The sequence below is a fragment of the Bos javanicus genome, chromosome 5 (genome assembly GCF_032452875.1).
Source record: "Bos javanicus breed banteng chromosome 5, ARS-OSU_banteng_1.0, whole genome shotgun sequence".
Classification (NCBI taxonomy): Eukaryota; Metazoa; Chordata; class Mammalia; order Artiodactyla; family Bovidae; genus Bos; species Bos javanicus.
In genome coordinates this window covers 51176247-51189237 of record NC_083872.1, presented here as the reverse complement: position 1 = coordinate 51189237, position 12991 = coordinate 51176247, and the positions used below count along the sequence as shown (strand labels likewise).

The 12991-nt window shown below is 43.0% G+C and overlaps 1 protein-coding gene across 2 annotated transcripts in view; it reads right to left on the bottom strand.

Moving 5' to 3' along the window:
- Positions 1-12991, bottom strand: part of PPM1H (protein phosphatase, Mg2+/Mn2+ dependent 1H) — a 302588-nt gene that overhangs the window by 190124 nt on the left and 99473 nt on the right. For both annotated transcript variants that reach the window (XM_061416617.1, XM_061416616.1), the window contains exon 2: positions 8883-9048. In XM_061416617.1, the coding sequence (XP_061272601.1) occupies positions 8883-9048 (166 nt within the window). The remainder of the gene's footprint in view (positions 1-8882; positions 9049-12991) is intronic.

The following is a 12991-nucleotide window of genomic DNA, read 5'->3' as shown; positions in this document are numbered from 1 at the left end:
ACCACCCTTAGGGCAGAAAGTGAAGAAGAATTAAAGAGCCTCTTGAGGAAAGTGAAAGAGGAGAGTGAAAAAGTTGGCTTACAGCTCAACATTCAGAAAACTAAGATCATGGCATCTGATCCCATCACTTCATGAAAAATAGATGGGGAAACAGTGGAAACAGTGGCTGACTTTACTTTTCTGAGCTCCAAAATCACTGCAGATAGTGACTGCAGCCATGAAATTAAAAGACGCTTACTCCTTGGAAGGAAAGTTACAACCAATCTAGACAGCATCTTAAAAAGCAGAGACATTACTTTGTCAACAAAGGTTCGTCTAGTCAAGGCTATGGTTTTTCCAGTGGTCATGTGTGGATGTGAGACTTGGACTATAAAGAAAGCTGAGTGCCAAAGAATTGATGCTTTTGAACTGTGGTGTTGGAGAAGGCTCTTGAGAGTCCCTTATAGATACAACCAGTCCATCCTAAAGGAAATCAGTCCTGGGTGTTCATTGGAAGGACTGATGCTGAAGCTGAAACTCTAATATTTTGGCCAATATTTTGATGTGAAGAGCTGACTCATTTGAAAAGACACTCATGTTGGGAAGGATTGAAGGCAGGAGGAGAAGGGGACAACAGAGAATGAGATGGTTAGATGGCATTACCGACTCAATGTACATGAGTTTGGGTAGACTCCAGGAGTTGGTGATGGACAGGGAGGCCTGGAGTACTGTGGTTCATGGGGTCACAAAGAGTCGGACACGACTGAGCGTCTGAACTGAACTGATAGTGGATTAACAATGTTAGTTTCAGGTGTACAACAAAGCAATTCAGTTAAACATACACAGGTATCTCTTATTTTTCAAATTCTTTTTGCATTTAGGTTGTTACAAGGTATTAAGCAGAGTTCCCTGTATACAGTCGCTTTTTGTTGGTTATCCATTTTAAATATGTAAAATTAAATACTGTAAATGTTTATGTTCAAACATGTAAATTTAAATATGCAAAATGGATAACAAAAGCCTAGTATATAGCACAGAGAACTCTGCTTAACATTCTGTAACAAACTAAATGCAAAAAGAATTTGAAAATGAATAGATATATGTGTACATATATCACTGAATCACTTTACTGTACACCTGAAACTATCACAATATTGCTAATCTCCTATACTGCAACATAAAATAAAAAGTTTTTAAAAAACTAAAATTGTCTTAAAATCTTTATCCCAATCAATAACTATCTGTAGTGAGAATTAACCATCTCACTGCTACCCAACTACCCTACGTCATCAAATATAAAGTCACGCTTCTGCTGAATTCCTCTGCACATCACTGATGTATCCCGTCCCCTCCATCCCAACCCCCCAATTTTTTTGTTGTACTGCATGGCACCAGAGACAGTGGAAGGGTGGAGTCTTAACTATTAGACCGCCAAGGAAGTCCTCCCCTCCCTCCACTTTTTTGATGTTTTTAACATAAAAAATTCCTATGATAATTTCTTTTTTCATGGGGACTCTAATGTAATTTTACAGAAAATTTTAGGCTTTCTTCAATCTCCGAGTAAGATGAGGGTGATGTTACACATGAAGTCTTGTGGAAATATTTATTTTGACTTATTCTGACTTCATGAAATTTACTGGGGATGAAGAGGTCGGCAAAGGAGGGAGAAATTCATCACATGTATTCTGGAGAGAGCCCAGGCATCTTCCTATCACCATCCTCATGTCTGTAAACTGTCTGCAATAAAATAATGATGTCACTTTATCCTGTTGCCCCACTTCTTGCTTATAATAATATTTGCCCCTATTTTCATCCTTATCTTTCTTGACCTCTGTGGTCCACGTCATAGTTACTTCTGCTCCTAACAACTCCTCTCTCTTCTTGGAATATCTTTGAACTTGCAACTCCTGAATTCTAAGCTTCCCAAGACTTACTCCCAAACTCCAATTCCTTCTCTCCAATTCCTTCTCTCCTTCTCTCTTCCTACAAAACATTCCCCACTGCAAATTTAGCATCCTCAAAAGTCAAGTTGCCATTTATGCCCATCCCTTCACCTTGAATCTGTTCCTGCTCCAGGGGTCCACTTTTAAGGACCAGCACCCAGTGGCTGAGACCTGGGGTCTCCCACTCTCCCTGTACCACACAATTTGTCACCATGTCACCACAACAGTACCTCTCATATCATCTCTTCTGAGCCTGTCCTTTGCTCTCATGTGTTCAACCACTAAGTCATGTCTGACTGTTTGCAACCCCATGGACTGCAGCACACCAGGTTTCCCTGTCCTTCACTAACTTCCTTCTTGGAGTTTGCTCAAATTAATGTCCACTGAGTTGGTAAAACTAATGCACAATTGCACTCATCTCACATGCTAGTAAAGTAATACTTAAAATTCTCCAAGCCAGACTTCAGCAATACATGAACTGTGAACTTCCAGATGTTCAAGCTGCTTTTAGAAAAGGCAGAGGAACCAGAGATCAAATTGCCAACATTCACTGGATCATTGAAAAAGCAAGAAAGTTCCAGAAGAAACATCTATTTCTGCTTTATTGACTATTCCGAAGCCTTTGACTGTGTGGATCACAATAAACTGTGGAAAATTCTGAAAGAGATGGGAATACCAGACCACCTGACCTGCCTCTTGAGAAACCTGTATGCCGGTCAGGAAGCAACAGTTAGAACTGGACATGGAATAACAGACTGGTTCCAAATAGGAAAAGGAGTACGTCAAGGCTGTATGTTGTCACCCTGCATATTTAACTTATATGCAGAGTACATCATGAGAAACGCTGGGCTGGAAGAAGCACAGGTTGGAATCAAGATTGCTGGGAGAAATATCAATAACCTCAGATATGCAGATGACACCACCCTTATGGCAGAAAGTGAAGAGGAACTAAAGAGCCTCTTGATGAAAGTGAAAGGGGAGAGTGAAAAAGTTGGTTTAAAGCTCAACATTCAGAAAACTAAGATCATGGCATCTGGTCCCATCACTTCATGGGAAATAGATGGGGAAACAGTGGAAACAGTGTCAGACTTTATTTTTCTGGGCTCCAAAATCATTGCAGATGGTGACTGCAGCCATGAAATTAAAAGACGCTTACTCCTTGGAAGGAAAGTTATGACCAACCTGGATAGCATATTCAAAAGCAGAGACATTACTTTGTCAACAAAGGTCCATCTAGTCAAGGCTATGGTTTTTTCAGTGGTCATGTGTGGATGTGAGAGTTGGACTGTGAAGAAAGCTGAGGACCGAAGATTTGTTGCTTTTGAACTGTGGTGTTGGAGAAGGGTCTTGAGAGTCCCTTGGACTGCAAGGAGATCCAACCAGTCCATCCTAAAGTAGATCAGTCCTGGGTGTTCATTGGTAGGCTGATGTTGAAGTTGAAACTCCAATACTTTGGCCACCTGATGCGAAGAGCTGACTCATTTGAAAAGACCCTGATGCTGGGAAAGATTGAGGGCAGGAGGAGAAGGGGACGAGAGAGGATGAGATGGCTCGATGGCATCACTGACTCGATGGACGTGAGTCTAGGTGAACTCCGGGAGTTGGTGATGGACAGGGAGGCCTGGCGTGCTGCGATTCATGGGGTCGCAAAGAGTCGGACACGACTGAGCAACTGAACTGAACTTCCAAGGAGCAAGTGCCTTTTAATTTCATGGATGCAGTCACTACCTGCAGTGGTTTTGGAGCCCAGGAAAATAAAATCTGTCACTGTTTCCACTTTTTCTCGTATTTGCCATGAAGTGATGGGACCGGATACCATGATCTTAGTTTTTTGAATGTTGAGTTTTAAGACAGTTTTTTTCACTCTCCTATTTCACTGCCATTAAGAGGCTCTTTAGTTTCTCTTCACTTTCTGCCATTAAAGTGGCCAGCACAGTTCAGTTGCTCAGCCGTGTCTGCCTCTTTGCGACCCCATGGACTGCAGCACGCCAGGCTTCCCTGTCCATCAACAACTCCAGGAGCTTACTCAAACTCATGTCCATTGAGTCGGTGACGCCATCCAACCATCTCATCCTCTGTCATCCCCTTCTCCCGCCTTCAATCTTTCCCAGCATCAGGGTCTTTTCCAGTGAGTCAGTTCTTCACATTAGGTGGCCAAATTATTGGAGTTTCAGTTTCAGCATTAGTCCTTCCAATGAATATTTAGGACTGATTTCCTTTAGGATGGACTGGTTGGATCTCCTTGCAGTCCAAGGGACCCTCAAGAGTCTTCCCCAACACCACAGTTCAAAAGCGTCAATTTTTTGGAGCTCAGCTTTCTTTATAGTCCAACTCTCACATCTATACTTGACTACTGGAAAAAACCATGACTTTGACTAGATGGACCTTTGTTGGCAAAGTAACGTCTCTGCTTTTTAATATGCTGTCAAGGTTAGAGTGGTATCATCTGCATATCTGAGGTTGTTGATATTTCTCCCAGCAATCTTGATTCCAGCTTGTGATTCATCCAGCCCGGCATTTCACATGATGTACTCTGCATATAAGTTAAATAAACAGGGTGACAATATGCAGCCTTTTTCATATTCCTTTCCCAATTTTGAACTGCTCAAAATTGTTGTTTCACGTCCATTGTCCATGTCTGGTTCTAATTGTTGCTTCTTGACGCCTTTGCTCTTACACTGCTTTATTTGGAGCTTCATCATTTCTCACTCAGATTTCTGCATGAGCCAGACTTCTAAGTGTCCCAACTTCTAGGTGTGCTCCCCTAGTCCTCTCAAGTCAGCCTCCCCACTATCATGAGTCTGTTACACCCTGGTCTAAAGTCATTGTTTAGAAGTCCAGTTTTTCAGGGTACTGAGTGACTCTCACCTGTGAACGCTGCTCACTGCTCCGGTCTTATACCCCTCCAAGCAACTACACTTGCCCCCGACACAGGAAGCCATGCCCCACTGCTCCCACGCCAGCCTAGCTCTGCACATGCTCACTCCCTCCATCAGGAGCTCTCCTTTCTCTTATGTGCTTGGTTAATTCCTATTCAATTTTCAGCACAACAGGGCAAATATCACTTCTTCAGGAAGCCTTCCTCTCCTGTCTCCCCAACTCTACTCAAGGAGGGCAGGGACTGTCCTGAATCCATCTCCTCAGTCCCAAGGTCCCAGAGTGTGGACTCAGAGCTCAGCACACATTTACTGAGTGAAGGATGAGAATCACAGGGGGAAGGCGGAGACCTAGCTCACTTGTGTTCTGCAGATGCTTTCTCGCATTGAGCCCTGTACTGTCACTGCCCTTTCCTCGGTGCCACCATATATGAGTCATGGGATGTCTTCAGATAGAAAAAACCACTAGCCTCTTCTAAGCAGTGTATTTAGTGACCTCTGCTAGCAAAGTGTTCATTCAGCATAGCAGCCAAAGTCCTGGTAACAGCCCTGAGGTCCTACCAGACTGCCTCTCTCCCCTATTAGCTTTCTGACAGTGTTGCCTACAACCCAGTTTTTTTTTTTTGGTCATGCTATGTGACATCTTCCCTGACCAGGGATTAAACCCGAGCCCCCTGCAGTAGAAGTGCACAGTTTGAACCACTGGACTGCCAGGGAAGTCCATTGTCTGTAATCCAGGCTCTGCTATGTCTGTTCCAGCTGCATGGGCTCCTAGCTGATCCCTGAGAATGGCAGGCCTGGTCCTGCCTCAGATCTTGCAGCTGCCGAGGGTTGTCAGGATGCTCTTCCTCCCAAAAGCTGTGCTCTCAGGTCTTTGCCCCAGCGTCACCCCTGACACCTTCTTTGACCACCCATTCACCTCACACTTCCTATTATTCCCGCTTCCCTACTTTGTTTTCTCCAGAGTGCTTATCTGCCCATGCTATGTGTTTTGTTTGCCTCCTTTAAAGAACACAAGCTCCCTGTAGGGAGGGACTGTCCTCTGTTTATTTCCTGCTGAATCCTCAGCATCCAGTTCCTAGAACACAGCCCACGCTCACGAGTCATCTGGCACACGAGACTACGCTCTTCAAGGTTTTAGAAAGAGCACAAACATCAACAACGAAAACAGACAACTGAATTCTAACATGGGCAAAGGACGTGAACAGACCTTTCAGAAGATGTATGTGGCCAGTAAGAAGTGCATGAAAAGATGCTCAACATCACTAACCATGGGAAATATATACCTACAAATGAGACAGCACTTTGCACTCATTAGGGTAGCTATTATTTCAGAAAAACAGAATTTAACAAGTGTTGGCAAAAATGTAGAGAAATTGGAACCCTTGTGCACTGCTGGTGGGAAGGTCAAATGGTGTAGCTGCTGTGGCAAACAGTATGGTGGCTCCTGAAACTACTGACCAGAACCACCGTATCACTCAGCAATTCCACTCTGGGTATATATCCAAGAGAATCAAAAGCAGGGACTCAAACAGGTACTGAACACCCACGTTCACAGCAGCAACGTTCATAATAGACAAAAGATGACAGCAACGGTCCCTCGATGATGAAGACATAAACAAAATGGCATGTATACATACAAGAGAATATTATTCAACCTCAAAAAGGAATAAGATTATGACACATTCTACAACACGGACAATCTTTGAGGACATTATGATAAGTGAATATGACAACTACAAAAAGACAAAAATTGTATGATTCCACTTATAGGAGGTATTTGGAGTAGCCAAATTCACAGGGACAGGAAATAGAATGGTAGTTGCCAGGGACCGGAGAGGGTGGAGGGGAAAGGGAGAAAGGAATGGGGAGTTAGTATTTAGTGGGGACAGTTTCAGTTTGGGATGATGGAAAGGTTTAGGAGATGATGATACCGATGGTTGTACTGCAGTATGAATGTATTTGATGCCACTGAACTGTACACTTAAAAATGGTTAAAATGGTAAGCTTTACGTGCATTTTTCCACAATTAAAAAAAAAAAAAAGGCAACACAGCTCTTGCCTTGAACTCTAATAAGAAGCCTAATATACAGCGCAGATAGACGTGAAGCCGCTGTGGCTAAGGCAGGAATACAGGCTGAGATGTGCCTGCTTTTCACTGCATATCCTTGCTGCCTCCCAGAGGAGCATGGACCACATGAACCATCACGAAGGAGTGTCCTGGCTCCATTCTAAAGTGCTTATGTGCTGGTTTCACTGTTCTTAAGGAAAGGAAGTTAAATAGTTACTCCTGGCTCCACTTCTAGGAGGAACTTAGCAACAAGGAAATATGCGATCATCAACTGGCTTGCAGCCAGATGTCAACACTGTCTTATTTTTACAGAAGTCACTTTATATCCCAGTGGCAGAGAGGAATTGCCGGGGGAAAGAGCAACATTAAGTCACTGGCACCCATATCCAATTATCATTAATGTCTCACATTTTCTGAGCCCTTTTCCATAATAATTCAATCCTCAAAAATAATTCCATCAAGAAGGTATGGAAAAAATTGTGTGATTTCCAATTTAAAAATGAATGAAAATTCAGTGGGCATTATTCATAGAGGATTACAGAAATGGAACTGACTTTAGGATAATAATCACTAACATCAATCAAGGATTTATTAATGATGACACCAGCTCAGGACTTTGCATGGACTGTTGGATTTCATACTTCTAACTAGCCTCTCCTGGGAGAAGGCAATGGCACCTCACTCCAGTACTCTTGCCTGGAAAATCCCATGGATGGAGAAGCCTGGTAGGCTGCGGTCCATGGGGTCGCTAAGAGTCGGACACGACTGAGCGACTTCACTTTCACTTTTCACTTTCATGCATTGGAGAAGGAAATGGCAACCCACTCCAGTGTTCTTGCCTGGAGAATCCCAGGGGATGGGGACCCTGGTGGGCTGCCGTCTATGGGGTCACACATGGACAGAGGGGTCTGGTGGCTACAGTCCATGGGATCAGAAAGAACTGGACAGGACTGAGCACACACACATTGTTAAACTGAATAGCTTTACGCAACAGACTGCTTTGAACTGTCTTACTCTAGAGCGCATGCACTTAACCACTATTATTTTGTCCTGCTCATCTGGGTCCCTGACTCTTCCTTTTTGGGAGAGGCCTAATCAGTGCTTCCTTCTGCCTTGAAACAAGTACAACTGATGAGTCTCCATAGGTCACTGTGTTTTTTAACCCTAAGCTGAACTAATGCTAACAAAATAAAAATAAATGAGTACCCTTCTTAGTCACTAAGCATAAATGCAACAAGACAATATCACTTCAACTAAGGACAGGTTCCTAGATCCTTTACAATCCTATAAAACTTTACAAACAAAAATATCCTCAAGATCATTAGAACAAACAGTCCCATCTGGGTCATCCCGTTTCATGTCTCTTTTCTGCAGGACTAAAGAATCTGATGGTGGACACAGTGCTGATTGTTCCCTATACTCTGCTAAGAGCTTCTTCAGAACTTTCCAAGGATGTCTGCTTTGTTCTCCGGAAACTGGAGAGAGGAGAAATGCTTTGTGGTCTGTCAGCAGGGCATTCAGTCTGGAGGGCCACCCCATAGGATGCAAGGGCTTTGGGCCAACTGAAACAAACATTAATTTGGAAGAGCATCAAGCACAGGCTCCAACTGTGCAACTCTAAGGGACACGCGAGGGGAGGACAGGGGCAGAGTCGTAGCTGGGCTGCAAGCTGACGGCTAGAGTTACTCCACCCTCCTGGGAGGCTTCTGAGGATGACCAACTTCACAAAAACCTGGAAGTGCTTCTTTAAAACCATCTACCGCTACACATACTAATTCTTGCAACAAAACTCCTATGATGTGGGCATTTTCTCTAAGTGCTGAGAACTTAAACACCAGCTTTTCTGAACCCCATGTATCACCTTTGCTGTGAGTGTGATGCCCCGAGCCCAGACCCACCACTCCACGAACACTGGGGCCGTGGCTTTTCTCTTTTCCATTCTGAACATTCCACAGTGGGGCCAGAGTGTGTGGGTTCTTCTCACCCGAGAGTGGGGGTGAAGGAAGGTCTTACCGAGTTCTCCTTCAGCTGCAGCCCCTCCCCGTTGGGAAGCGAGGACCGTCTCTTAGCTGAGTTCCTGTTTGGGGTTGAGGTAATGGCCCCTGCTTTCTTCTTCACAGTGAGCACCTCACAGCTGGCTTGGTCTTCGTTGTGTGTGCTCTTCCCAGCGTTGATGACCCTGGAGGAGAAGCCAGAAAAGCCGATCAGACTAACGCCCTATGTCATAGCTTGGTGGAGTGAATAGACTTTTCAGTGGACTTATATAAGCACATGTTAAAACATTTGATGAAGCATTGTTCAGAGCTCAGTTCACCTTTCCAGGTGTCTGATAGCTGTGATCAACCCCACTAATCCATTTCTAGTCAAAACACACGAGATAATCAGTCTTCTGCCAATTACACTGAAGATAGATGTCTGGCTCAGGGAATTCCGCTGCATTTTTCCAAGTGATAAAGAGCAAAAACCTCCACCAATCTTATCAAAGAACAAAGCAGTAATTTACAGCACACTATAAAATCCTAGGGAACAAAGAAGTATATTTCATGACCACTTTCACTTTACACACAGAGAAGTGAATGGATCAAAGGTTTATTCTTTTAAAATTATCTTCTCTCCTTTATCTTTTCTCCAGTAGAATAACACTCCTTACATGGCATCATCACAATGGACTGCAGGGCACGCTGATTTGTACATGTGGCCTTATGATCTCATGGCATGTTGATACTACTTTGATCTAATTACTAATGTTTTGAGCATAGGAATGCTTCAGAAAAACATGCTACATCATTTATAAAGCTTTTTTGTGTATCAGGTGCCTGCAGACTGAACTCTTGGGTTTCAGCACCATTTTCTTATTAAGTAATGAAGCAGCAGCTAAAATAGTTTTCCCGAAAGACAGATCTCCTTGATTTGCCATTGCTGTGTTTTCTTTACAAAACTTCAACAGTGTCACAGTACATGGCAGAGTGAGGGTGGAGGATAAGGACTCAGTGGCAAAAAAAGAAAGATGCTTTTGTTTTAATAAGGTAAGATAGATGGAAATCCACTCTGAAAGTGTGGTGTATACATCACTCTATTAGTCTTGTACTCCCTCCTAACGATTAATTAGAGGATGGTTGTTTTCAAACACCTTTTATTAAACAGTTTTACATTCTGAAAGAATTATTAACTCAGAGTAAACTGCAAAAATGGTATACAGTCTCGAGCCCTCTTCACCCAACTTACCCCAAAGCAACATTTTCCACCACTCAAGAACAACATCAAAAGGAGCAACTGATTCTGACCCAGCACTGTCAGCCAGACTGCAGAGCTTATTCAAATGTCACCATTTTTTATACCAAATGGCTTTCAGTATTGAAAACTGTAAGCCAACACATACATGCTACAGTCAAACAGCAAACAGAGAGCAAATTGAGATGTGAGAACTGTACGACCTCAGGGAGTGTGTTTTGAGCAGTTTTCTACCAAACCCTGGAATTCTATGGAGGTGTTTCAGGTGTTTTCACATTTACTTTAAATTTATTTTTTAAAGGTATAAGCATTTTGGGGAAAAAATGCAATAATTTAAAAGTTCATTCCCATCTCTTACATGTAAACAAATATACGCTAGTCTACATATTTTGGGCAGCTTTGGCATAATAAATAAGCCTTCTATCTTTTCTCTTCAACTGACTGATACCACTAGATTGGAAGGAGATCTTTTTTTTTTTTAAATGACCATTTGCAATTACTTATCTGTATGTTAAAGGGAAACAATCATAAAAGTCATCTATTATCTCTATTTCAAATTTCTATTCATTGAAACTGCTTCATCATTCTTACTGAGTTTAGTATAAATTTCAACTGAAGTATATTTTTATAAACAAAAGCCTTTTATCCTCATTTTACACATGACAGTTTTGTGTAGGATTTTTTTTTTAAAGTAGATTGTTGCTTATTGAGTTTGAAAATCCTTGTCCTTAGTGGGGTGGGAACAGTCCTGTGCAAGGAGGTGGGATCCCTGCTGATCTCTATGAGGTCAAATTTGCCTCCGATGTTTATCACACCCTCTCAAGGAAGAAGGGAGAAAGAGTTCAAGGTCTAGTGTTTGGTCCCACCTTCACTCTCTCCTGTGAGCAGGGGGAAACCTTCATACCGTTTCAGAATACAATGCAATTCTTAAAGACACAGGCTACCTGCATAAGACTATTAGTACCACTATGCTTACTGCCCAAGCTAAGTAAGTTACTCCAGGTGCCATAGCCAGGAAGTACAGCAGCTGGAATTCAGTCAGGCCTCCCTTGACCCCCAGCCCAACTTGGGGGTGTGTGTGTGTGCTTAGTCACTCAGTCATAGTCCGATTTCTTATGGAAAATCTGAACAACTTTTTTGGCCAACCCAATACACAGAGCTTTGCATCAATCTGTGGCAGGCCCTGCTAGACTGTGTGGGGAAGCAGAGAATAGCAGATCAGGTGAGCTTGGGTCCAGGCTTGAGAGAAAGGGGATTCTCTTCCTGCTTCTAAGGCTACTGGAGAAAGCGCCCAGAGGAAGGATAAAGAATGGATGGCTCTGATCTGTTTGTCTCTAGCGCAGCTCATGTTTCGTCCAGAGGTTTGCCACCAGAGCTCCTAATACATGCATTTAACTGGAGTATTCCTCTCACATAGATTTTTTGAGAAACAAACCAGGCAGAGGAAGGACATTCAAAATACCACCTGCCTCCTCTCAGTCAGTGATAGTGACTCCCAAGCAACATGTGTGGCGTGGATGGTGACATTACACCCCCATGGTCACCCACAAGCATCTTTCCCAGGGAAAGCTTAAGGTGGAGGTGCAGCTGGGAAAACAAGTCCATGACCATCGTCCCCTCCATACTGTCCTCTGACCAAAATCCGAGCTTCTATTTCTGGAACTTGGCATCACCCTGACCACTGGCACCTAAACTTATGCTTTAGTTGGGTTTTTTCCCCCAACAAAAAAAAGCATCGCTGATCTCCAATAGCTCATGCCAGGCTGACTCATCTGCCACTGCTCTTTTCCAACAATCAACAAAGCTACTATAATTACACAAATCATGAATCACTGTCCCCTGGAGGTGCAGTGTCTCCCATCTTTCTTAGTGGATATTAAACTCCAAAGTTGACCTAACTTCAGCAAGAGACTCTAGAAACTTTATGCATGAGAAACCCAGGGACAGGGAAGATTGTAACTTACACAAGGTCACAAGAGCTAAATACAGCAGAGCTGTGGACACTCTTCTGAGTTCCAGCTCTTTCTCCTTCAGCTCTTGGCTGTTTTATTTTCCTATTGTGTGCCTATTCTTATCAGCACTTGGTTGCAAGGGCTGTCCTGCAATGACTCATCACAGCCAGGGAACCGTGAAGAACAATCGCGGGTGGACTTCCTCTGCCATTTCACGTGAATACAGCTTGTGAATGACACTGATGAAATATTAGAAAGGTCAACCTAGAGAGAAGACAGCAGCCCCAACCCTGGAAGCCTATTCAGTCAGATATCTGATTATTACTCAGATGATAAAGTCATATTAATTTAAAGCCACTGCCTTTTTAAAACATACAGCTGGATCCCCTGGTGGTCCAGTGGTTAAGAGTCTGCCTGCCCATGCAGGGGACACGGGTGCGATCCCTGATCCATGAAGATTTTACAAGCCACAGGGCAACTAAACCCATCCACCACAACTATTGGGGCTCTGCTCTAGAGCCTGGGAGCCACAACTAGGGGGCCCATGGGCCGTAACTACTGAAGCCTGTTTGCCTAGAGCCTGTGCTCTGCAACAAAGACCCAGAGCAGTCAAAAGAAATAAAATTAAAACACACACACACATACAACTGTTATCTCATATTTCATATTATTTTAAATTCCTGACTCTACAGCTTTAGTAGAAAGACCTGATTCTTATCAATTAACTTTGGCTTTAAAAAGCTTGATCTCTATCAACTTAAATATTTCATTTTGTTCTTCAAAGGCCAATGCTTTGTTTACTAAATTTAAATAAAACCTCCAATTCCTCTAAAAGTAAATTGAGAAAAACTTTCCTGAGTTGAGACGTATCATGCTGTCAATAGATTCAATAGTATTTTTTATGTGAGTAGCTATATTAGTAGCTACATTCTCTTCTTG